Genomic DNA, 27,374 nt, shown 5'->3' with positions numbered 1-27,374 from the left:
GTACTGAGGAACTGTGTATAGCTATGAGCAATGGGAAACATCCACAGTCTGATAAAAAGGAGGTGCCAATTCTCACATGGAAGGCCTGGGCCAGGGCAGTCACCACACAGTGCAGTAGAGGAACAAACTCCAATGTGGTTCTTTTGGACTGTACAACTGTAGCTGTCACAGTGGAATCAGAACACATGGTGACTAGCAGTATTACCAGAATTAGGTGTTTACTATATAAATTAGGCCTTGTATGAATATAACCTAAAGAAGACGTAAGTCCAAACATCAGAGAATACTCCGAACCATGAAAGTTAGAATTAGTTGCCCAGTAGACACATGGAAGCTTGCAGGGAAATCCAAAATGCGATGGATCTTTGATGTGGAACTCGTGAAGATGTGTGGAAACGTACAGCTATGAGCAAATGGAAGTCAACCAGCTTGACTGTGGTTGCTAGGATACTCTTGATTGGCAGGGCAAGGAACCAGGAAAATGGGCTAGAAGCAGATGTTCTCAAAGTTGCTACATGCCTGTCTCCCTGTATGGTGCTGAAATATGACTAATGCCTCCTGTACTTCTGAATTCCAAATCTCATGCGAGTGAGGCTACATGTGAATTTTCACATGGAACCATAAAAGAAACAGATTATAGAAAATGTAACATTACCCAGGTGACAAAACAGTGTAGGAGAGCCAGCTCCAGTTCTACATTTTATTGTTCAATGATGTGTTAAGACAAACCTATTACAATTATTTTTTAAATCGTTATTTACTTATTTGGCTGCATTGGGTCTTAGTTGCGGCACGTGGGATCTTTTAGTTGCAGCACATGGGATCTGGTTCCCTCACCAGGGATTGAACCTAGGCCCCTGGCAATGGGAGCCCAGAGTCCTAGCCACTGGACCACCAGGGAAGTCCCTCTTAACACATTATTGACCAGAGTGGTATTAATACATCTTTTGCTACCCAAATGTTATTGACTGGAAACACATCAATACATTTTTAGAGAGTGATACAATTAATATCACCGTGAGAGGTTGTTAGAACTTAAAATCAATCAAGGGTTCATTATACAACTTGATAGTTATCATTCACATTTTGCTCCATTAGGTTTTTCTTCCAACCTTGTGTATATTATGAACACAAGTTTATAACCCTGAAATTTTCAAAAATGACGCATCATGAAATTTTGAGTGAAGAATTTTTAGATGAATTTTATGCAGATATTTTCTCTGACCATCTGAGCGACACATATACTGGTGTCTCAGAAGATGACAGAGCTTGAGAATATAGTTCTGATTCAGATGACGTGAATATGAGACCAACAAAAAGACAAAAAACCTTAGTGATTGTTTCTGATACAGAAAGTGAAAATGAAACTCACAGTGCTGGAGAATGCTTCTTTGCTTCTACAGAAGAGTGGGTTTAAGATGACATTTCATGAAAATCAGAAGACTTTATAGGTGTGTCAGGTGTAACTATTGAATGTAATAACCCACAAAGTGTTAGTGAAATAACAATTAGTTTTTGGTAATGACTTTTGAGTTGGTTGCTTCTCAAACCTGTATCACCAACAGAATGAAAAATCATAAAGTATGATAAAGCTTTCAAATGGACTGATGTAACCAATAGTGACATGAAGAATTTTCTTGGATTAATAATTTTGATGGGACAAGTAAGAAAATCATATTGGAAAGAATACTGGTTGACTGATCCCTTACTTGAAACACCTATCTTTCCAAAGATTATGATGAGAAGAAGGTTCGAACAAGTAATGACATTTTTTTCACTTTAATGATAACTCTGAAAACTCCACTTCCTGCACACAGAGTTTCAAAAGTTAAACCTCTTTTGGATTATTTCCTACCAAAACTTCAACCAATCTATATACCCAAACAAGAGCTACCACTTGATGAGGCACTGAAAAAGGCAACTCAGATTCAAAACCTATAATCCTGGAAAACTTACAAAATATGGAATTTGTGTCAGGATGGTTAGCAAAAGTAAAACTGGATATATATGCAACCTTGAGATTTTACACAGGTGAAGGAAAGAAACTGCAAGAAACAATATTATTGGTCCTATGACCTTATCTTGGTTCATGGCACATATTTACCAAGACAATTATTACAACAGTGTGTCCACATTTGAAATATTGTTGAAAAACAAAGCCACAGTTTGTGGGACTATGAGACAGAACTGTGGTCTACCAGAGCAATTAAAGGAGAAATCTAAAAATCTAGAAGAGAGAAATGACATTCTTACAGAAGGGAGAAGTGATTCTTCTTATATGGAAAGACAATAGGCTAGTCTGCATGGTGACAACTATTCATGATGGCTCCATGGCATCTACAGGAAAAGAAGACAGGAGGACTGGCCATCATATAACCAAACCCACTTGCATATTAGGAATATAACAAATATACCAAAGGAGTTGATCAAGCCAATTAATATCTGGCAAACTTCACTATCCTCTGGAAAACTTGTAAATGGTATAAGAAAGTGGGTTTCTATCTGAGTAATTGTGGTTTACCCAATGCATTTAAATTTACTGTAGCCTTAATGCACAGAATAAAATGACTTACAAACAATTTTTTTGTTAGCAGTAGTTAGAGAATGGGTAACTGACCATTTTGGTGAATGTAGTAGTTGTCCCACACCTGGTCCTCCTTGTGGCATTTCTAAAAGGGACCCCACAAAGATCCACCTTGTCAACTATCAGGTAAAATAAAAGAACATATTCTAGAGAACATAATACCCACAGGACTAAAAAAAAAAATGCCACCAGAAAGTCTGCTCTTCCAGGGGAAAGTGCAGTGAAACATGGTATATTTGTAATAGATGTTCTGTTCCCCTGCACAGAGATGCCTGCTATACTGCTTATCACACTTTAACAAAACATTAAAATGCTTTAGTATAACATGTGCAAAGTTTCAAATAAATACATTAAATGCAAAAACACCCGATATTTCCTCAAACTTGGGTGTTTCAGTATTCACTTACATATCAAATCATTGGCCATAGGCATTAGTTTCTGCAAAAAATCCTCTGGTCAATAATGTGTTAATGCAAACTCTGTTTTTCAAATCCCAGTGAGAAAGAATGACAAAAAGCAAAGGGCAAAGAATAGAAATAACTCTCATGAGACTATATATGATAAACTTTGCATAGTTACGAATTTATGCATCTTTTACTAGCAAGGAAAATGGAATAAGGTACTTCTGGCCAAAAAAAGAGTAGATTTTCTCATAAGATAAACCATATAATGGGTAAGGGATATCCAATACCTGGCACTACAGGAGGCCAGTAGGAAAATCCCAACAAGTACTAAAATGTCATTTATCAATAGCCCCACACACAACAATCAAAACGTAAAAATTAAATCAACTTGCATATTAAGAATACCTGTCAATGCAAGCATGGATTAAACAGGCTCCAAAATGAAAAGAGAAAAATGTTAGTTGATTTAAGAGCAAAACAATACTTCTTAATCTTATGTAGTATTGCTTAGAGAATACTTACAAAATTATTTCACTTCAGTGTTCATTTTTGAAAGTATTAAATATCCAGTTGAGAGATACACTTTAAGAAGGAGGCAATGATAAAGACAATATAACTCTAGGTATTATTCTTTCATGTGTTTTTTTTTTCTGGAACATTATACATGGATTAATTTGTAACAGGCATTCTCAGATTTCTTACATATATAGGGTCTCTCTCCAGTGAGAGTTTTCACATGTAAGAATAAAGGCCAACTGAGGTTTTCCCCATGTTGCTTACATTCAAGAGGTTTCTATTAAGTATGAGATCTTTCATGTCTTCGAAAGGAATTGGGCCGACTGAAGGCTTTCCCACATTGTTTACATTTGTATGGTTTCTCTCCACTGTGCATTCTCATGTGCCCTCGAAAAGTAGTGCGATAGACGAAGGCTTTCCCACATTCTGTGCATTCATAAGGTTTCTCTCCAGTGTGAGTTTTTTCATGTGTTCGAAAGGATGTGTAACAACTGAAGGCTCTGCCACACTGTTTACATTCATAGGGTTTCTCTCCTGTGTGAGTTCTTTGATGTATTCGAAATGAACTGGGAAAACTGAATGCTTTCCCACATTCCTTACACTTATAAGGTCCATCTCCAGTGTGCATTATCATGTGTGTTCGAACACTTGAGGGAGAAATGAAGGCTTTCCCACATTCTTTACATTTATAGGGTTTCTCTCCAGTGTGCTTTCTCATGTGTCCTTGAAAAGTTGTGCGATAAATGAAGGTTTTCCCACATTCTGTACATTCATAGGGTTTCTCTCCAGTATGAGTTCTTTCATGTATTCGAAAGGAACTGGGCCAACTGAAAGTTTTACCACACTGTTTACATTCATATGGCTTCTCTCCAGTGTGAGTCCTTTCATGGGATCGAAATGAACTGGGACAAATGAAGGCTTTCCCACATTCCTTGCATTTATAAGGTCCGTCTCCGGTGTGTGTTATCATGTGTGTACGAATGCTTGAAAGAGAAATGAAGGCTTTCCCACATTCCTTACATTCGTAAGGTTTCTCTCCAGTGTGAATTCTTTCATGTATTCGCAAACCTAGAGGAGAACTGAAAGTTTTCTCACACTGTTTACATTCATATTGTTTCTCTGCATTGTGAATCCTTTCATGTCTTCGAAAGGAACTGGGACAACTGAGGGCTTTACCACACTGCTTACACTCATAGGGTTTTTCTCCAGAGTGATTTCTTTCGTGTATTCGCAAACCTAGAGGAGATCTGAGGGATTTACCACACTGTCTACATACGAAGGGTTTCTCTCCAGTGTGAGTTCTTTCATGTGCTCGAAATGAAGTGGAACAACTAAAGGCTTTCCCACATTCCTTACATTTATAGGGTCCTTCTCCAGTGTGTGTTATCATGTGTCTCCGAAAGGTTGTGAGCCATGTGAAGGCTTTCCCACATTCTTTACATTCGTATGGTTTCTCTCCAGTGTGAGTCCTTTCATGTCTGTGAACAGATTTGCGGTAACTGAAGGCTTTCCCACATTCCATGCATTTATATGGCTTCTCCTCATATTCACGATACTCATAGGGTTTGCGTCCACTGTGAGATCTGATGTGTCTATTAAGGAATGAATGACGCATGAAGACTTTCCCACACACATAACATTCACATGGTTTTACTCCAGAAGAAGTTTTCTGGTCCAGGTTAAGATTTGGAATCTGGCTGACAGTTTCTCCATCTTGACTACCTTCTTTGCTTTCACAGAGTTTTTCTACCATATGACTTCTGTAAAAAAAAATGAGAAATCATTAATGATTTCTTTAACAATTTCACATTTATTAGTAGGGCATAGGAATTACATTTTTATATTTTATAGCAAAAGTGAAGGTTTTTTGCCCTTTCTGAATTTTTTGAGGGTGATTATACTGAAAGCTCTGTAAGAGGACTTCACATAGCTATTATGGAAACAGTGATATCTTAATATTGTTTCCAAAAGTGGATAAAGTTGCAAACATTGGACATTCATGTCACATTTAAATAAATGTTTTGGTGAAAAACATTTAAGGATAACTTTGAAGCTGGGGTTATTTATTTGCTTATTTTAAAGGATTCTCATGTGGGACTTTGCTCTCTACTGTGTGCATGACTCACCTTAGTTTTCTCCTTTGGGTTTTGTACCAATCTTCAATGTTATGACTGTCCCATTTTTTCCCTAAAATGCAGACCCAAAAAATAATGCAAATTATTGGAAATTATGGAAAAATATTACATTCTAGGTCCATGGTGAACTGTGACTATGCTTAGTTTATTTACCAATGTACAAGAGTCCCCCCTTATCCACGGTTTCACTTTCTGTGGTTTCAGTTACCTATGGTCAATTGCAGTCTGAAAATATTAAAAGGAAAATTCCAGAAATAATTCATAGTTTTAAACTGTGAACCCTTCTGAGTAGCATGATGAAATCTTGCCATGTCCCGCTCTGTCCTGTCCAGGGTATAAGTCGTCCCTTTGTCTAGGCTATCCATGCTGTATACGCTACCTGCCCATTAGTTACTTAGTAGCCATCTTGGTTGTCAGATCACTGTGGTGGTACTGCAGTGCTTGTGTTCAAGTAATCCTTATTTTACTTGATGGCCCCAAAGTGCAAGAATAGTGCTGCTGGCAATTAGGATATGCCAAAGAGAAGCTGTTAAGTGCCTCCTTTAAGTGAAAGGATGAAAGTTCTCAAGGGAAGAAAAAAATCATATACTGATGTTGCTAAGATCTATAGGAAAATGAATCTTCTATTGTGAAACTGTGAAGAAAGAAAAATTGACCTTAGTTTTGCTGTCTCATCTCAAAACTGCAAATGTTATGGACTCTTAACACGTTACGTACACGTGTATTATACTTGCTCTATTCTTAGTTATTGTTATCAATCTCTTACTGTGCACCAAATTTCTAAATTAAATTTTATCATAGGTATGTATGTATAGGATTAAGTACTATGCAGTTTCAAGCATCCACTGGTGGTCTTGGAATGTATCCCCTGCAGATAAGAGGGGACAATACTGTATTCCTTTTCCACATTCTACATCTTGGAACAATGCTGATGGGCAAGAAATTGTTCTCTATTTAAAGAAGTGAAGGATTGTTGTCATTCTTACCTATTGAGGCCAGGTTCCTCAAGGTTTCCTGCATCACATCTCTGTAGAGTTTCTTCTGCAAAGGATTCAGTAAAGCCCACTCCTCTGGGGTGAAGTTCACAGCCACATCCTCAAAGGTCATGGGGTCCTAAAACATCCCAAATATATTTCCAGTAAGAAGTGTGAGTCTGATAGAAATGGAGATTTATACTCAATTTATGGGAAGATTATGTATGATTCTGTCACCTTCAAACATTTATTTCATGTCTTGGTCATCAGAAACTTTCTGTCCACACTTCTTCCTGAATTTAACAGCATAACGAACACATACAAGTTATTTATGCATTTTTATTTGGGATCACTTTAAATGTTATTGTTCTCTAATGTCAGGGTCTGGAGCACCTTAGAGAAAGAGAAATATAACACAAATGATCAAATATCATTTTAAACACATCAATCTCTTGTGAGGAAAAACCCTTCTCCTTTGTTATTACACACTAACTCAGCACTCCATGGTGTACAAGGTCAAATCTGCAGGTTTTTATTTTTATAAATATATTTTATATTTATTGACTTTTCTACATCATTTTACTCTTAAGGTTTAGATGTTTTGGCTAATAAAAATAAGCTGTTTTTTTTTATTTTGTTAGGATGTTCTGGTTTTTTTTTGATCTTTATTGGAGTATAATAGCTTTACACTGTTGAGCCAGTTTCCACTATACAAAGCAAATCAGCTGTATTTATACATATATCCTCATCCCCTCCCTCTTGAGCCTCCCTCCCACCCTCCCTATCCCACCCCCATGTCATCACCAAGAGTTGATCTCCCTGTGTTAGACAGTTGCTTCCCACAAGCTATCTATTTTACATTTTAGTATATAAATGTCAATACTACTCTTTCACTTTGTTCCAGCTTCTCCTTTGCCACCTCCCCATGTCCTCAAGTCTTTTCTCTACATCTGCGTCTTTATTCTTCCTCTGTCACCGAGTTCCATCAATACCACCTTTTTAGATTCCATACATATGTGTTAGTATACGGTATTTGTTCTTTCTGACTTACTTCACTCTGTATGACAGACTCTAGGTCCATCCACCTCACTGCAAAGAACTCAATTTCATTCCTTTTTATTGCTGAGTAATATTCCATTGTATATATGTGTCACATCTTCTTTATCCATTCATCTGTCAATGGACATATAGGTTGCTTTCATGTCTTGGCTATTGTAAATAATGTTCTGCAGGTGTTTTTAATGAGTAAAACATAGTAAAGAACTGGAAGCTTTTTCTTCTATTCCCATCACCAAACATGAGAGTCCAGGAGGCCTGTGGAAATTCAACTTATAACAAGGATCCATTTGCCATACTTGCCTGAATTAGTCCAGGTGATTAGAAACAGCCAGGTGCAATTGGCTAGATTAAAACATTCTTGTAAAGAAGTAGTACTTTTAGCTTGTGTAAAATTTATTGTCAGACTCAGTTTCTCCATTCTCTGTCTGTCCCATTCATGGAGCTAGGAAGTTATTCAGAAATTAGGGCTCAGACAATTTAGCATGATATGACATATTTAAGACACAACTTAGACCTCCACAAAAACCCTGTACACAATGAGCCTCAGTGCTGCTTCTCACCAGTTTTTAGCACACACAAGCATGCATAATGAAGCAATAAAGTATTAAAAGATCTCTTTTCAGTCAAAGCCCTTGCTAACCCTGAGGAACAGGTTAAGAGCTGCATATTGCATTAAAGTCCACAAAGGTCTGATGGTGACTCTGCCCACGATTATACAACACATAAAGGATTCACTGCTTTCCTCCAAAGAATGTAAAACCTCCACTCTCTAGTTTCAGGTGGAAGTGTCCTGACCAGCCACTCTAGAGGCAGTCCTCCCCACATCTCTCATTTCTGAGCTCCCATATGGTGCACAGAAGCATTACAACCCACCCCCAAGTACAGAAACACCTAAGTTGATGACACCACACACTGCCAATAGTGTACAAAAGGGTTTATTACTTCCATAGTTGAGGTCTCTGGGGAGTAAGGCAGGACCCTCAATTTGATATTTTTTTTCCTGATTAGTAATGTATATATAGCAATCCCAATCTTCCAATTCATCCCACCCCAACCCCTGCTCCTGCCCCCCCACCCCCTGTGTCCATATGTTCTCTACATCTGTCTCTGTTTCTGCCTTGCAAGCCAGTTGATCTGTACCATTTTTCTAGATTCCACATATATGTGTTAATATGCGATATCTGTTTTTCTCTTTCTGCCTTACTTCACTGTGTGACAGACTCTAGGTCCATTCATGTCTCTACTACTGTCCCAATTTGTTCCTTTTTACGGCTGAGTAATATTCCATTGTTTATATACATCACATCTTCTTCTTTATCCATTTATCTGTTGATGGACATTTAGGCTATTTCCATGACCTGGCTATTGTAAATAGTGCTGCAATGAACACTCGGGGGGGGGGGGGGGTGCAGGCCCCTCAAGAAGGCATGAAATGGCTTGAGAGTGCAAGGAAAAGTACATGGACTTAATTTTTAATTGAGATTGTAGGTGGACTGAAGAGAGAGCTCACATACAAGGGCAGGAGCAGGCATGAACTGAATCTCTTTCACTGCCAAAGGAAGGAGAACTAAGGCCTTCCTATCATCATGGATACATGTGGGTCACAAGAGGAGGAAGGAGGGATGAGGCTTCAAAGCTGTCAGCAGTCAAACATAAAGAACTGCAGTCAGAGACTTCTGTTTTCTTGTTCATTGTATAATTAACTTAGAAACCATCATTCCTAACCTCACAAGAAAAAAGGCAGAAAACAAAAAATGAACAACTCTTCTCAGATCCATCAGAGAATTGAAGACACAGAGCAAACCACTGTTTCCAAAATTGGAAAGACAGAAAGAAGCTATTTTGAAATAGCTATTCTTAACAAGGCCTATCCTCAAAAGAATCTATTTCACCAGGGCCTAATGCAAAGATGGAAAAGAACACAACATCTAAGAACTCTGGGACAAAGACAGCAGATATAAAATACACATAATGAGACTACTTGATAAAAAAGAAAGGCAGAAAGGAATGAAAAAATAAGTGAAGCAATCATCACTGAGATTTTCCTAACAGTGATAGACAGCAAACTGCAGATCCAGGAGGCTAAGAAAAACACAAAACATGAAAAAAACAACAAAACAAAAACTGCACTGCCAAGCATTTCATTTTCAATTGGAGAAAAAATCAAAGGGAACATTCTTGAAAGAAGCCAGAGGGGAAAAACAAACCTTAGTTTTACTTAAACAAGGATAAGAATTAAATCAGACCTCTTTTCAAAAGTTATGCAAGAAATATAACTGGAATCACATTGTATTTATCCTTTGGAATCTGGGTTCTTTCATTTAGCAATACATATATTGCAATCATATATATGATTTATCCATGTTGTTGCATGTATTGATAGTTATTTACTTTTTATTGCCGAGTAGGATTTCATTGTACAGATGTACTATAATTTATTGATTCACCAGATGAATGACTTTTGTTTCCAGGTTTTGGTGATTATGAACAAAACTGCTGTGAACATTCACATACCAAAAATAACAACAACAAAACCCCCAACCATGCAAGCAAGAAGAGAATGGAATGAAATACAGTGCAGAAGATAAAAAAGCAACATCCTACAACTCTGTGTCAAGCAAAATTATTCTTCAAAAGTGAGGGAGAGGCTTATATCCTCTCTGCAGCATGCCAGGACTGGAACACACAGATTGTGGCTTGACCTGCTTGCTCCCCAAGGTGAGGGGCTGCCTGTGTGGAGATCTTTCTTGCAGCTTTGGTTGTACAGAAGTTCTTCTGGGGACTTCCCTGGTAGTCCAGTGGTTAAGACTCTGTGCTTCCACCGCAGGGCGTGCAAGTTCAATCCCTGGTGGGGGAACTAAGACCCTGCAAGCTGTGTGACATGGCCAAAAAAAAAAAAAAAAGTTCTTCTGCCAAGTTCCAGTTAGTTTTGTGTGAGAACTGTAGAAGTATTTTTGATGTGTTTGTAGGGGTAGAGGAGTTCCACATCCTCCTACTCTTTCATATTGATGCCCTTTCTACTTTCAAATTATTAAATTATACTATTTGTTATGGTAATCTGTGAGCAATGATCTTTGAGGCTACTACAATGACTCCCTGATGGCTCAGATGATGGTTAGTATTTTTTAGCTATCAAGTATTTTAAAATTAAGGTATGAACCATTTTTATACATAATGCTGTTACACACTTAATAGACTACAGTATAGGGTAAACATATTTCTACACACAAGGAAACCAAAATTTATGTGATAATTGCTTCATTGTGATAATTGCTTTATTGCAGTGGACTGAATCCACAATATCTCTGAGATACACCTGTGCTAGAAACAAAGAAGATAAAGGGAATGGAATCTAAGCATACTGAAGACAGGAAACTAAGCAAGCAAAGAAAACAGGAAAATAGGAATTATAAAATAGCCAGAAAACAGTGAACAAAATAGTAATAAGGACATACCTATCAATAATTACTTTAAATGCAAATGAACTAAAAAATTCTCTCATCAAAAGACAGAGTGGTTGAATGGATTAAAAAAAAAAAAAGACCCACTTATATACTGCTTACAAAGACCTCACTTAAAGTATATAAGTGCACACACAGACTGAAAGGATGGGGAAAAAATATTCCATGCAAATGAAAACCAGAAGAAAGCTGGAGTAGCTATACTTGTAACAGTCAAAATAGACTTAAGACAAAGACTAGTAAGGGACAAAAAAGGTCATTATATATTGGTAAAGGAGTGAATCCAACAAGAGGCTATAACATTTGTAAATATTTATGCACTCAAAATAGGAACATCTCCCTTTACATCTGTTAAATTTTGCTTTATATATTTAGAAGTAGAAAGCCATACAGTGACAGCAAGAGACTTTAAAACCCCAATTTCATCAGCAGATACATCATCCAGACAGAAAATCAATAAAGAAACATGGGCCTTCAATGACACATTAGGCTAGTCATTCCATCCAAAAGCAACAGAATACACATTCTTCTCAAGTGTATATGGAACATTCTCCAGGAGAGAGTATATGTTAGGCCACAAAATAAGTCAATAAATTTAAGAAGATTAAAGTCATATGAAGCATCTTTCCCGACCACAATACAATAGAACTAGAAATCAATTATGGGAAGAAAACTGGAAAATTCACATATGGATATTAAACATGATACTGAACAACCCATAGGTTAAAGATATCAAAAGAGAAATTTTAAAAGTACATTGAGATAAATGAAATGGAAATTTAGTAGTACCCCATTATCTGTGAAGGATACATTTCATGACACCAAGTGGATGCCTGAAACTGTCAATAGTACTTAACCCAACAAATATGTTTTTTCCTATACATACATATGCACACACAGCGTGGCTAGAGAACAAAGGGATGATTCACATCCCAGGCAAGATGGAGCAGGATGGCACAAAGTTTCAACACACTACTCAGGACAATGCACAATTTAAAAATTTATTTTAAAAAATGTTTAAAACATAAAGAAAATGTTTATTTCTGAAATTTTCCATTTAATATTTTCAGACCACAGTTCACTGCAGGTAACTGAAACTGTAAAAAGCAAAACTGCAGATAATGGGGGACTACAGTGCAACATACCAAAACTTGCAGGATGAAGCAAAAGCATTTCCAGGAGGGAAGTTCATAGTAATAGTGATAAATCAGGAAACAAAAAAGATCCCAAAAAACCTAACTTTACACCTCAAGGAACCAGAAAAAGAATAACAAACAAACCCCAGTTAGTAAGATGAAAGAAATAACGTAGACCATAGTGGAAATAAATGAAACAGACTAAAAAGATAGTAGGATAAAAAAATAAGCTATATTTATACATATATCCCCATATCCCCTCCCTCCCATGACTCCCTCCCACCCTCCCTACCCCAGCCCTCTAAGTCATCAGCTATCATTGAGAGCTTTTTAAATATAAGATAAACTGAAAAACCTTTAGATAGACTCACAAAGACAAAACAAGACTCAAATAAATAAAATCAGAAATGAAAGATGTTACAACAGGTACCACATAAATACAAGGGATCACAAGAGACTACTATGAACAATTATACTCCAAAAAAATTGGACAACCTAGAAGAAATTCCTAGAAACATACAAACTACCAAGACTCAATCACGAAGAAATACAAAATCTGAACAGACCAATTTCTAGTAAGGTGATTCAATCAGTAATCAAAAACCTCCCATCAAAGAAAAGTCTAGGACCAGATGGCTTCACTGGTGAATTCTAACAAACATTTAGAGAAAAACTAATATCAATCCTTTGTAAACTCTTTCAAAAAATAGGACAGAACACTTCTAAACTTATTTTACAAGGCCAACATTCTGCTGATACTAAAACCAGACAAGGACTCCACAAGAAAATTACAGGCCAATATCCCAGAAAGAACACAGATATAAAAATCCTTACAAACTATTATTATACAAAGTTCAACAACACATTAAAAGGATCATGCACCATGTTCATGTGAGATTTATTCCAGGGATGCAAGGATGGTTCAACAGCTGTGTATCAATCAATGTGATACACCACATTAACAAAATGAAGGGCAATAATCGTATGGTCATGTCAATAGATACAGAAAAAGCACCTGACAAAATCCAACATCTATTTATAATAAAAATTGTCAATAAAGTCGGTATAGAGGGAATGTACTTCAACAAAATAAAGGCTGTATATTACAAGCCCACAGAGCATACTCAGTGAAAAACTGAAAACATTCTGTCTAAGATCAGGAACAAGGCAAGGATCCCCACTGTTGCCACTTTTATTCAACGTAGTATTGGAAGTCCTAGTCACAGCTATGGGCAGGGGGTGGGGGGGGTGGGGAGCGGGGTGGCAGGGAGGGAGAATCCAAATTGGAAAGGAAGAAGTAAAATTGTCATTATTTGCAGATGACATGACATTATAAACAGAAAGCCCTAAAGACTACACCAAATCTGTTGGAACCAATAAACAAATTCAGTAAAGCTGCAGGATACAATATCAATATACAAACATCCATATCTCTATACACTAACGATGAATTATCAAAAAGAGAAATTAAGAAAACCATCCTAATTAGAAGTTTGGTATTAAAAGATGCACACTACTATACATAAAATAGATAAATAAGGACCTATTGTTTAGCACAAGGAACTATATTAAATATCTTATAATAACCTATGATGACAAATAATCTGAAAAAAGATTATATATAACTGAATCACTTTTGCTGTACACTTGAAACTAACACAATACTGTAAATCAAGTATACGTCAATTTAAAAAAAAGCAAATGTTTATTGCAGCACTATTTACAATAGCCAGGACATGGAAGCAACCTCAATGCCCATCAACAAATGAATGGATACAGAAGATGTGGCATATATATACAATGGAATATTACTCAGCTATAAAAAGGGATGAGATGGAGCTATATGTAATGAGGTGGATAGAACTACAATCTGTCATACATAGTGAAGTAAGTCAGAAAGAGAAGGACAAATATTGTATGCTAACTCACATATACGGAATCTGAAAATGGTACTGGTGAACTCAGTGACAAGAATAAGGATGCAGATACAGAGAATGGACTGGAGAACTCGAGGTATGGGAGGGGGCGGAGGGTGAAGGGGAAACTGAGACGAAGCGAGAGAGTAGCACAGACATATATATATTACCAACTGTAAAACAGTCAGCGGGAAGTTGTTGTATAACAAAGGGAGTCCAACTCGAGGATGGAAGATGCCTTTGAGGACTGGGGCAGGGAGGGTGGGGGGGACTTGGGGGGAGGGAGTCAAGGAAGGGAGGGAAGATGGGGATATGTGTATAAAAACGGATGATTGAACCTGGTGTACCCCCCCAAAAAATAAATAAATAATTAAATTAAAAAAAAGCAAATCAGTAATTAGCAAATCAGATCTATTCTGATTAGATCAAACTCTTGAAAACTAAGAATTTCAGTCTGAGAGGAAAGAGAAATACATTTAGTAGAGAACTAAAATCCTGTAGTCCTGTGGAAATATCACTATAAACTTAAGTTTTATCTTCTGTAAAAAAAAATTCTGTACTTCACTGACAAAAAAAGAAGAAAATCCTACTTACAACTGCATTAAAAAGAAAAAAACTACCTGAGAATAAATTTAACCAAGGAGGTCAAAGACCTGTATACCTATGTGTATAAAGTGTTGATAAAAGAAACTGAAGATACAAATAAATGGAAAAATACGCTGCTCTCATGAATTGGAAAAATTTCCATACCACCCAAAGCAATGAACAATTCAATGCAATCCCTATCAAAATTTCAATGGCATTTTCCACAAAATAGAACAAACAATCCGAAAACTTGTAAGGAACCACAAAGACCCTGAATAGCCACAGCAATCTTGAGAAAGAACAAATAATGTTTCCTGATTTCAAACTCTATTACAAAGCTAAAGTAATCAAAACAATATGGTACAGGCATAAAACAGACATATAGAGATCAATGGAACAGAATAAAGAGTTTAGGGGAAAAAAATCCATGCTTATATGGTCAATTTTTGGCAAAGGAACCCAGAGTATACAATGGGTAAAGGACAGTTTCTTCAATAAAAGGTATGGGAAAACTGGACAGCTACATGCAAAAGAATGAAACTGGACCACTATCTTATACCATACACAAAAGTCAACTCAAAATGGATTAACTAAATTGGAAGACTGGGATTGACATACACACACTAATATATTTAAAATAGATAACTAAAAAGGACCTACTTTTATAGAACAGGGAACTCTACTCAATACTCTGTAATGACCTATATGGGGAAAGAATCTAAAAAAGCATAAATATATGTACATGTGTAACTGATTTACTTTGCTGTACACCTAAAACTAACAACATTGTAAATCAACTATACTCCAATGAAAATTTTAAAAATGGATTAAGACTTGAACATAAGACCTGATACTATAAGAATCTTAGAAGAAAACACAGGCACTAACCTCTCTGACATCAGTCTTAGGGATGATTTTTTTTTTTTTTTTTGACACCAAAAACGAAGGCAAGAAAAGCAAATGTGAACAAGTGGGACTACATCAAACTAAAAAGCTCCTGCACAGCAATGGAAACCATCAACAACATGAAAAGGCAAACTACTGAGTGGAAGAAAATATTTGCAATCATATATCTGATAAGGAATTACTATCCAAAATATGTAAACTCATACAACTCAACAAGCACAAAAACAATCTGATTTAAAAAAGGGACAGAGGATCTGAATTAATATTTATCCAAAGACATACAGATAGACAAAAGGTACATGAAAAGGTGCTCAACATTACTACCACAATGAGATATCACCTCACACCCACTAGAATGACAATTATCAAAAAGACAAAAACTAACAAGTGTTGGTGAGGAAGTGAAGGGAACTCTTGTGCACTGTTGGTGGGAATGTATATTGATGAAGCCACGATGGAAACCAGGGTGGAGGTTCCTCAAAAAATTAAAAATAGAACTACCATATGATCTAGCAATTCCACTTCTGGGTTTTTCTGTTACAATCTGAAGGAACTTTTTGGCAAACCCGATACTTCCACCCCCATGTTCACTGCAACACTATTTACAATAGCTAAGTCATGGAAACAACCTAAGTGCCCAATGACAGATGAATGGATTTTAAAAATGTACACACACACACACACACACACACACACACACAATGGAATACTAGTCAGTCATAAAAAAGGAAATCTTGCCATTGCCATTTGTGACATGGATGGACCTTAAGGGTATTATGCTAAGTGAAATAAATCAGAGAGAAAAATACCATATGATCTCACATATATATGGAATCTGAAAGAAAGAAATAAAACCCTGGGAATTTCCTGGCATTTCAGTGATTAGGACTTGGTGCTTTCACTGCCATGGGCCCTGGTTCAACCCCTGTTCAGGGAACTAAAATCCCGCAAGCCACGCAGCAAAATAAAGAACACAAAACCCAAGTTCATAGATATGGAGAACAGGTTGGTGGTTGCCAGAGGTGGGAAGTGAAGGTGGGTGGAGCTGTTGAACAGTGGGTGAAATAGGTGAAGGCTGATCAAAAGTTACAAACTTTCAGTTATAAAATAAGTCAGGGGATACAATATGCAGCATTGTGACTGTAGTTAATAATACTTTATTGCATATTGGAAAGCTGTTGAGAGGAAATTTCAGAAATTTTCATCAGAAGAAACTAACCATGTGTTACAGTTACTAGTTACATCTAGTTAACTAGTTAACTAAGCTTATTGTGATAATACTTCAGAATGCATACAGATATCAAACCATTACTTTGTACACTTGAAAAGTAATGTTATATGTCAACTACATCTCAATGAAAATAAGTAAAATAAAATGACCAAAAAATAAAAATAAAAAATTAGGTAAGGCATAAAAATTTCAGGAATATAAACAATCAATAAAACCAAAAACTGCTGCTTTGAAATAATCAGTAAAATTGATAAAGGTCTAGTCAAGTTAACTGAGAAAAGAGGGAAGACAGAAATTACTAACATCAGGAATGAAAGCAGTGTAAGTAAAATGGAAAAGCATTTGATAGACTCATATACACCATCCACTTATAACACACTAGGAATAGAGGGAAGTTCTGGCTCTTGAGATAAAACATCTTCATGAAACTTGTAGGCAACATCACACTTAATAATAGATGCTTTTTTTTTTTAAAGATAAGAAACAAGGTAAGGAAGTCTCCTGTCACCACTCCTATTCAACACTGTACTGGAAGACCTAGCTAATGCAATAAGGCAAGAAAAGGAAATAAAATATATACAGATTGGGAAGAAAGAAATAAAACTGTCTCTGTTGTGTATGACATGATTTTCTGTGTAAAATATCTGAAAGAAACCATAACACCAGAGATCACTCCAGGAATTAATGAGTATAAAAAGACTGAGGATACACAAGTCAACTACTTTCTTATAGACCCAGAGAAATATAGCCAATTGATCTTTGATAAATGACTAAAAGGCAATTCAACGGAAGAAAAAAAGTTTTTTCAACAAGCAGTGCTGGAAATTAGTGGATACCCATATGCAAAAAACAAGTAAATCTAGACAGACCTTACACAACACTTAAAATAGACCATAGCTGTAAATGTAAAATGCAAAAGTAAAAAATTTTTTGGAAGATAACACAGGAGAAAATCAAGGTGACCTTGTGTTAATTGATGAATTTTAAGATACAATACCAAAAGTTAAGATCCAAGAAAGAAAATGATAAGCTTCACTTCATTAAAATCCCCTGTGCTATAAAAGATGGGAAAAAATCTGCAGAACACTTATCTGACAAAGGACTGGTATCCAAAATGTCCAAAGAACTCTTAAAAAGCAACAGAAAGATGACAAATAATCCAGTTAAAAAAATGGGAAAAATCTGGGACTTCCCTGGTGGTCCAGTGGGTAAGACTCCACGCTTCCAATACAGGGGGCACAGGTTTGATCCCTGGTTGAGGGACTAAGATCCCACATGCCATGTGATGTGACTGGAAAAAAAAATGGCAAAATTGAAAATAGAGCAAGAATTCCTGGGGTGGTGGGATAAAGTTCCAAACATGGGGAAAAATACAGACAAAAGATTTGCATACACATCAAAAGAAGCTCAACATCAAATGTGATCAGGAAATTGCAAATAAAACAAATAGGTACCACTAAATGCTTATTACAATGGGTAAAATTCAAAAGACTGAGGATACCAAATATTGATGAAGATGTAAAACTACAGGAATCCTTATTCATTGCTGGTGGGAATGGAAAATGGTATGCCTACTTTGGAAGAAAGGCAGTTTCTTACAAAACTAAACATACCCCTATCATAGGATCTAGCTCCTAGATTATACTCCCTGTATATATTTTTTTTTGTTATTTTTTTTGGGGGTACACCAGGTTCAATCATCTGTTTGCATACACACATCCCCGTATTCCCTCCCTTCCCTGACCCCCCCCCCTCGAGTCCCCCCCACCCTCCCTGCCCCAGTCCTCCAAGGCATCTTCCATCCTCGAGCTGGACTCCCTTTGTTATATAACAACTTCCCACTGACTATTTTACAGTTGGTAGTATATATATGTCTGTGCTACTCTCTCGCTTCGTCTCAGTTTCCCCTTCACCCCCCGCCCCCTCCCATACCTTGAGTTCTCCAGTCCATTCTCTGTATCTGCATCCTTATTCTTGTCACTGAGTTCACCAGTACCATTTTCAGATTCCGTATATGTGAGTTAGCATACAATATTTGTCCTTCTCTTTCTGACTTACTTCACTATGTATGACAGATTGTAGTTCTATCCACCTCATTACATATAGCTCCATCTCATCCCTTTTTATAGCTGAGTAATATTCCATTGTATATATATGCCACATCTTCTGTATCCATTCATTTGTTGATGGGCATTGAGGTTGCTTCTATGTCCTGGCTATTGTAAATAGTGCTGCAATAAACATTATGGTACAAGTTTCTTTTGGGATTATGGTTTTCTTTGGGTATATGCCCAGGAGTGGGATTACTGGATCATATGGTAGTTCTATGTGTAGTTTTTTAAGGAACCTCCAAATTGTTTTCCATAGTGGCTGTACCAACTTACAGTCCCACCAACAGTGCAGGAGAGTTCCCTTTTCTCCACACCCTCTCCAACATTTGTGGTTTCCAGACTTTGTGATGATACTCCCTGTATATTTATATTTACCCAAAAGAGTTGAAAACTTGTCTTCACACAGAAACATGCAAATCAGTGTTTATAGGTGTTTCATGCATAACTACCAAGACTTGGAGTTAAGCAAGATATCCTTCAGTGGCAGAATGAATAAACAACCAGTGGTATATCCATATGATGAAATATTGTTCAGTGATAAAAAGAAATGAGCTACCAAGCCATGAACAGACAAGGAGGAAACTGCTGTGTATTGGTTTGTTACAATTTCAAATTTATGTCTTAAGTGAAGTTGTTTTGATCTATTTGTTTATGGCTCAAGTAAAAATGTTTTGGTCCAAGAGTCAATCTGTTTACTTTGGGAGGCCATGTCAGGATGATGTCATCAAAATTGTGCTTATCAATATGAACACGCAAAGGAGTGACAATCATGTGACGGACCTGTAAACTTTAAATACTAAGAATCTGTGAAGACTTACTGAGAGTATTTGGTCTGGGCAAGGCTACTCTTTAGTGGTCTAAATAGCTCTCGGAAGATAGTGAGACACTTGCTCCTGCTGTAGCCAGGTTACTCTTGGACAGCAGTGGTGTTAAATCAAACAGTAGTCTCAGAAAGCCATGAAATGGTCCCTGGACCAAGCAGCCTACTTTGCCTGCCAACACTAGTGCCTCTGCCCAGCAGGGAGGGATCTAAGCAGGCATCTGATACAAGGCTTTTAGCTGAAAGGACTGACTCTACCAAGAACCAATTCATATAAAGGTAAACTCAACTAAATTTGGACTTTATTTCTTTCATCTTCCCTTTGGCTAGAACAATACTGTAATTAAACTACCACTGGTTTGGAGGATATGTTATTTCTTTACTGGCTTATTGAGAGACATGATCCTATTTGCTACTGGCTTGTGAAATATAATAAATTATAATTCCTGAGGTGAACCTGTGTTAAATAAATTACGATCTCAGTCTCTGAGCATAATTTGCCTAAACAAAACAGGAAACTTAGAAGCATATTTTTAAGTGAAAGAAGACACTCTGACAAGGCTACATACTGTATGAGTCCAAGTATATGACATTCTAGAAGAGACAAAACTATGAGCCAGTAAAAAGGTCTTTGCTTGTGAAGGATTTGGGGGTTGGAGGGAGGGATGAATGAAGCACAGGGTATTCTTAGGGAAGTTAAACTATTCTATATGATATGGAAATGATCGACACATGCCACTATACATTTGCCAAACCCCCTACATTATATAACACAAAGAGTCAAGGCTAACATAAACAGTGGACTTTAATGCATCGATATTGATCCATCAGTTGTAACAAATATACCATCATAATATGAGATGTAAAAAAACAGTACAAACTGCGTGGATGCAGAGGGGTCAAATGGGAACTCTGTACTTTCTGATCAATTTTTCTGTAAGCCTAAAATGTTCTAAAAAACCTGAAATCTCATCACTTCAAATCTTACAACTCCAAAAGATCCTTTACAAGCATTATTTAAAATTAAGAGGAATTTATATACACCATATTTTCTTAATAGTGTGTTTTTAATTAACTTTTGCTACTTTAAATTTAATTTTAAATTAATTTTAACTTTTATACATAGGAAAACATTCTAAATTTCTTTATTTTATTTTTTAAAAATTGATTAATTTATTTTTGGCTGTGTTGGGTCTTTGCTGTGTGTGGGCTTTCTCTAGTTGTGGCAAGCAGGGGCTACTCTTTGTTGTGGTGTGTAGGCTTCTCATTGTGGTGGCCTCTCTTGTTGAGGAGCATGGGCTCCAGGCACATGGGCTTTAGTAGCTGCGGCACATGGGCTCAGTAGTTGTGGCTCCCAGGCTTTAGAGTGTAGGCTCAGTAGTTGTGGCATATGGGCTGAGTTGCTCCAAAGCATGTGGGATCTTCCTGGATCAGGGCTCAAACCCATGTCTCCTGCATTGGCAGGCAGATTCTTAACCACTGGGCCACCAGGGAAGTCCCTAAATTTAATTCTTTAAACGATAATGGTATAAAACTGCAGACTATAAAAAGTGAAAAACTTCAAATGTCTAACTAAAAGGATAAAGTACATAGTTTGTCCCTCCACTATATTTCACACTAAGGGTATTATCAAGAATGAGGAGCATATTATAATCCATTAGGGGTTTCCATTTAATCCATGAGGAAACTTAGTAGGATTTTCAGATTTCCCTAAATTTGAGTAGCTTTTCTCATAACAATTAGAACAGAAATTCAATAGGTTTTTCCACTCATTAATCCAAGTAGAAATTCATTTGCCTTAAGAATTGTACAGCCTTTTAAATATCAAAGTTCTCTGGGGACATGCACATATAAAAACTGATCTAAAAATGAAAATGTGCCTGAGAACTTACATACACCCATCTCACAGCTTAAGATTCCATTGCCTAAAAGGAGCAGAAATTCTGTTTGGTTTCAGGATTTTCTTGCCTTACACACATATTTTTCAATCAACTTACATTTTTCAAAGCCTAAGAAATAAAAAATCTTATACACTCACACAGGAAATAAAATTGCAAACTAGTAAGGGGAACTAGAGTTAAAGGGCTGGAATATCCAATAGATAAAAGCATCTAAAGAAAAAAACCCACAAATAGTCAAATCAGCACAGATAAACAGTCTGCTTGCCCACAGTTAAGAAGGAAAACCCACATTCAGAAAGTTAAACACATCCCCAAGCTTGGGGTTTAGATACCCCAGATTGAGATATAACCCCTAAAGTGGGTCAGCCCCTGGGGAAGGAAGGTAGGGACACCCGAGCAGTCACTGGAGAGAATTCTCCTCACATTCTCACAATTCTCAAGGCAGATTCAGTTTTGAGATCTGACTCAAACTTCCAAATTCGTAAACTCTTTGTCCACGAGACAGAACTCCTGACCACAGTCTTTTTCAACACACAAAATACACTCTGAGTGAATATCACAGATGCAGAACTCAAACACAGCATGTAAAACATCTAGGCCAAAGAAAATCCCCACTGCTGGCTCCAAGCCGGGCTTTAGTTTGGAGTCACTGGCCTCAGGCCTCTGCTCCAATCAATACTTTGGATCACCATTGATAATTTAAATCACATAAACCCAGTGTTTCAATAATTCAGCAAAATCACTCACCCCAGTGTTTATGTGTAAAGAAAGAGAAAAAACTGTAAGGCAATTTTATTTGTTCAACAGGAAAACCTCAAAACATCTATTCCTATCGGAAAATGAAGATGTCAGTTATTTCCAAAAAAAGAAACTGATTTGTAAACAATCATACTGGAACACTGTTAGATGCTGCAAGTCTTAAGTCCTGATATGCCATTGTATATCACCCAAAGAGCTCAGAATATCACTAAATCCACTCAGGGTAATTAAGATAGATAGATATATAGGTAGATAGGGAAGGAAGGAGGGTGGGAGGGAGGGAAGAAAAAAATTCACACACAGGATGTAATAATGAAATATTTTTTCCTGAAATTCACCTTTCTTGCCTCTTTGGAAAAACTTTAGACTGTCTCCCCAGGTCTACTGAATAAATACAGTTTACATTTATTGAAAAACCGAGTCTCAAATAAGTGAATAAATTGTTTCAAAGAAAGAAACTCAGGAACGTAGGCAGTGCTTAAAAATTAAAAGGCAGATCACCCAGGGAAGTTTCTCATGAGGACCCTCCACCCAAGGTCTTCCCATAGGATGTCTGTGACCAAGAAAGATTTTGAGAGGAGAGGCAAAAGGATTCCATATAACATTCCAGGTGGTTGTTCTCTGCTTTCAAGTAAAACAGCCATTAAAAAAAAAAATCTTTAAAAAGAGCCATCCATGGCTCTGTTGATAAACGATTCAACAAAATACTGTATCGGTTTGAAACGCACCACAGAGAAAAAGAGTTAATAGTGATACCATGACCTGCAGAGGGGAAGACAGCATTGGGGAATGCGGGGAAAAAATCTGGAAATTTAGGGATTTCTTGCCAGCTCTAGGACGAGCGAGGCTGGGGGGCGACAGGGGTCGTGGTTTTGAGAACTTGCTCCTCAAACATTTTAAAAAGTGGGAGTAAAATGATTCCCCTGGAGAGAAAGGGGGAACCGGACACCCCACAGACCACAGCTGCTCCCACACGTGAACCCCGGACACCGAGTCACGACTGCCTCGAGTCCCTCCCCACGGCCACCGCGCAGTGTGGGGGAGACTCGGGTTCACAGTGACAGGACAGGACGCTTGGGGGTCCCGGCTGTCGGCCCGGCCCCCAGGCTGCGTTCCGTGCCACTGGCGGACTCGGGTCCACAGACTCCGGAGGTGGCCGCACGGAGGCCCGGTTCCACCAGCCCCACCGCCCCCTCCTCCCCAACACCCGACGCTGTACACTCACCATTTTTTGGTTTCTGGTCGTCCACCCCATGACTGCCAGGGCAAGTGCCGGTCACAGTGACACAGAACGCTGCATAGTCACTGGCAGCCTTCCCAGTCAGCGACCACTGATGCTACCGCTGCCAGAGCCCGCAGGCACTAACCACGCAGGCTCCGCCTCCGCCGTCATCGGAGCGGCGCCACACGTAAAATAATCAGCGACTCTCCTGATTGGACAGTTCACAGGGCCCCCGCCCTCCCGGGCCTGAGTGACAGGAGGGCGGAGGTCGCGTCTTTGAGCCGACCTTGTCCTGGCTGTCGGGCGGAAATGTTCTCTCCAAGGACACAGTCTCAGACCGTAAGGCCACGAGGCCCTGCATGGAACTGTGACCCTTCTACATAAACACGGACACTTAAAAGTGTCATTAAAAGTTACTATTGGGTTATAATGAGTCCGTTCTAGGAATTCCCTGGTGGTCCAGTGGTAAGGACTTGGTGCTTCCACTGCAGGGAGCACCGGATTCCATCCCTGGTCGGGGAACTAAGATTCTGCAAACCCTGCAAGAGTATCCCCCCTACCCCCCACATCTCCAAAAAAAGAGTGTTCCAATTTCATCTTTGACCATTTCCTGTAGGAGAATTCAGTCTTATCACTCCCCACCCCCACTCATTTGGTACTTTAAAAAGTTGCCTGGCTTCAAGGAGTACTTGGCTCAGGTGGGAGGATGAACCCCACAGTCCTGGACGCAGCCTGAAGCCTCAGACACTAGAATCTGTGAAACACCCGAAGCAGAGAAACCATTTGAAAACCTTTTCATTGGAATTCCGTTAATACTAGTTTGTTGAAAGGTCAAAGGAGGTGAACCTGAAAGGACACTGCTGAGTGAAAAATGATCTTTAGATGGTAATGGTATGTAGGAGAAATAAAAAATAATCAGGACAGTGGTCATGAATGGGGCAGATGGAGATAAGTAAGGGATGAGAATGTCAGGACACTCTCACCACTGCCCACAGGCCATTTAAGAATCTTCACGGTGATTCCAAGGATGTTTATATTATTACTAAATCTTACCACAAAACATTTTGTACATTTTTTTCCCTGAATATATTTATGATAACAATTTTAAGAAGAAATTCAGTTTGGAAAATAACGTACTTTGTATATGTTTGCTTGCCTTGTAAGGTGGCAATCTGAGTTTTCATTCACAGTTTTGGCAGCAAAAATTAGTAATAATTTTTCAACTGAAAAACATGCACAATATAAAAGTTGAGAATTATATTTTATTTGGAGGACTTTCTGAGGACTTAAGCCTGGGAAGCTGTCTCTGAGATAGCTCTGAGGGGACTGCTCCAAAGAGGTAAGTGAGGGGCCAGGATATATAGGAGTTTTGCAATAAAAACCAGGTAGTTGGAACATCAAAAGATTATTGTTAACTAAAGAAGATCAGGTATCTCAAGTTAAGGAATTCAGTGCTTTTCTATCTATGGGAAAGCTGCAAGAGTCTGGGCTCACTGAAATCATTCCTTTGATAGGGCCCGTATTCTGCTTTTTTCCACCCTGCATCCCCTGAGGATGCACAGTTGAGGATGGCTGCAGTGGCTGAGGACTTGATGGCTGCAACGTCCTTTGTTTTTTTTAACTTATTTTTTCTTTTGTGCAACCTCCTTTGTTTATTGATATGGCAGGCAACATTTTTCATCCACAGTAACAAGCCACGTGTCTCTTTAGCAAAAATGGGTTACATAAATTGATCATCATATGTACCTTTATAAATAAAGGGTGGCATGTATTGATATGTAAAAATCTGGAGTATTTATCAATAGAACAATTAAGCAAAGTGTATCGCTAAAGATACTGAGAAATAAAATATTGCCTGCCGTACCAGTAAACAAAGGATGTCACAGTCATCAGCGATCGCAGTGCCGCCAATGGTGAGCCCAGAGGGAACTCAGGAAGGAAACAAAGAACACCTGCCATCCAGCAGCCATCAGACTGCAGCCATTCCTGATGGTGAGATCTGAGGAGACTCAGGATGTGAAAACACAGAATACTGGCCCCAGATAGCTGTGCATGTCAAAGGAATGATTTCAGTGAGCCCAGGCTCTTGCATCTTCCCATACATAGAAAAACGCTAACTTCCTTAACTTGAGATACCCAGTTTTCTTAATTAACAGTAATCTTTTGTTCCTACCGCCTGCCCTTTGTTGCAAAACTCCTATATATCCTAGCTCCCCTCCTTGCCTGCTCAGGGCAGTTTTCTCAGGGTTACTTCAAATGCTGCCTTCTGGACTTGAAGTCCTCAGTATGGTCACTGAAAAAAACATAACTCTCAACTTTTAGGTTGTGAATATTTTTGCAGTTGACAATACCTTACCCCTTCTATAACTGTTATGGTAACCTGCTTGTGTTAGGTGGGTCCCTTCCCTAGGTTTGATTGACAACAGATTACTGCCAGGAACATATAAAAGAGTTTATTGCTTTCATAATGGAAGTATATGGGGGAGGGCAGGGCAGACCTATTGAGCAGGTGGGAAGTGCTTTGATAGAATAAGGAAAGGACCCTGGCCTGAGTTTTTTTCTTTTTTCTTGATTTTTATTGGCGTATAGCAGATTTACAATGTTGTGTTAGTTTCGGCTGCATAGCAAAATTAGTCAATTACACATATACATATACATACATACATATACATATACATACACATACATATACATACACATACACATATACATACATACATATACATATACATATACATACATACATATACATATACATATACATATACATATACATACATACTCTTTTTTGGATTCTTTTCCCATGGGTCATTGCAGAGTATTGAGTAGAGTTCCCTGTGCTATGTAGTAGGTCCCTATTAGTTATCTATTTTACTTTATTTTTAATTAAAAAAAAATTTTTGGTAACGCCATGCAGCATGTGGGATCTTAGTTTCCGGACCAGGGATTGAATCTGTGCCCCCTGCATTGGAAGTGGAGAGTCTTAACCACTGGACCACCAGGGAAGTCCCTTTATTTTATATATGTTAGTCTGTATATGTCAATCCCAATCTCCCAATTTAAGCCTCTCCACCACCCTTCACCCCCAGTAACCAAAAGTTTGTTTTTTACATCTGTGACTCTATTTCTGTCTTGTAAGTTCATTTGTACCATTTTTTTTTAGATTCCACATATAAGCGATATCATATGATATTTGTCTTTCTCTGTTTGACCTACTTCACTCAGTATGACAATCTCTACGTCCATTCATGTTGCTGCAAATGCTAGCCTGAGTTTTTGTATTTTTTTAAAATTGAGATTAGGAGGTGGGCTAGGGTGAGATTTTGCACACAAAGGCAGAGGCTACCAGGGATTTAATCTCTTACCAGCACCAAAGGAGTGAGCACCCAGGGCTTCTTGTCATCTTGTACAGATGTGGGGCACCAGGAGAAGAAGGGAGGATGAAGCTTTTTGTCAGCAAACATTAAAAAATGGAATCAGAGACTTCTGGATTCTCATCTGGCATGTAAAGAACTTAGAAGGTTACATTCCTATTATCCTCACCAGAAAAAAGCAAACTTAAAATTAATAACTCAGATCTATCAAACCATTAATCACAGGGCTAACTGCTGTCTCCAAAACTGGAGAGACAGTAAAATAGCAATTTTGAAATAT

General features: G+C 37.9%; 2 protein-coding genes across 2 annotated transcripts in view; one reads left to right on the top strand and one right to left on the bottom strand.

Annotated features, from left to right (window-relative positions):
• Positions 1 to 3,471: 3,471 nt before the first annotated feature.
• On the bottom strand, positions 3,472 to 23,872 carry LOC130836624 (zinc finger protein 709-like). Its single transcript, XM_057708947.1, has 4 exons — positions 23,724 to 23,872; positions 6,626 to 6,752; positions 5,631 to 5,691; positions 3,472 to 5,264 (listed from the first exon to the last, which is right to left on the bottom strand). Exons 1-4 carry the CDS (start codon positions 23,751 to 23,753, stop codon positions 3,785 to 3,787), a joined length of 1,698 nt encoding a protein of 565 aa, XP_057564930.1. The 5' UTR covers positions 23,754 to 23,872; the 3' UTR covers positions 3,472 to 3,784.
• The window catches only part of LOC130836179 (heterogeneous nuclear ribonucleoproteins A2/B1-like), a 36,139-nt gene continuing 32,516 nt past the window's right edge, over positions 23,752 to 27,374 (top strand). The window contains exon 1 of the mRNA XM_057708256.1: positions 23,752 to 23,907. Coding sequence (XP_057564239.1) covers positions 23,752 to 23,907 — 156 coding nt within the window. The remainder of the gene's footprint in view (positions 23,908 to 27,374) is intronic.

The sequence above is a fragment of the Hippopotamus amphibius genome, chromosome 15 (assembly GCF_030028045.1).
Source record: "Hippopotamus amphibius kiboko isolate mHipAmp2 chromosome 15, mHipAmp2.hap2, whole genome shotgun sequence".
NCBI classification, from domain to species: Eukaryota; Metazoa; Chordata; class Mammalia; order Artiodactyla; family Hippopotamidae; genus Hippopotamus; species Hippopotamus amphibius.
This window is presented reverse-complemented; position numbering and strand designations above follow the sequence as displayed.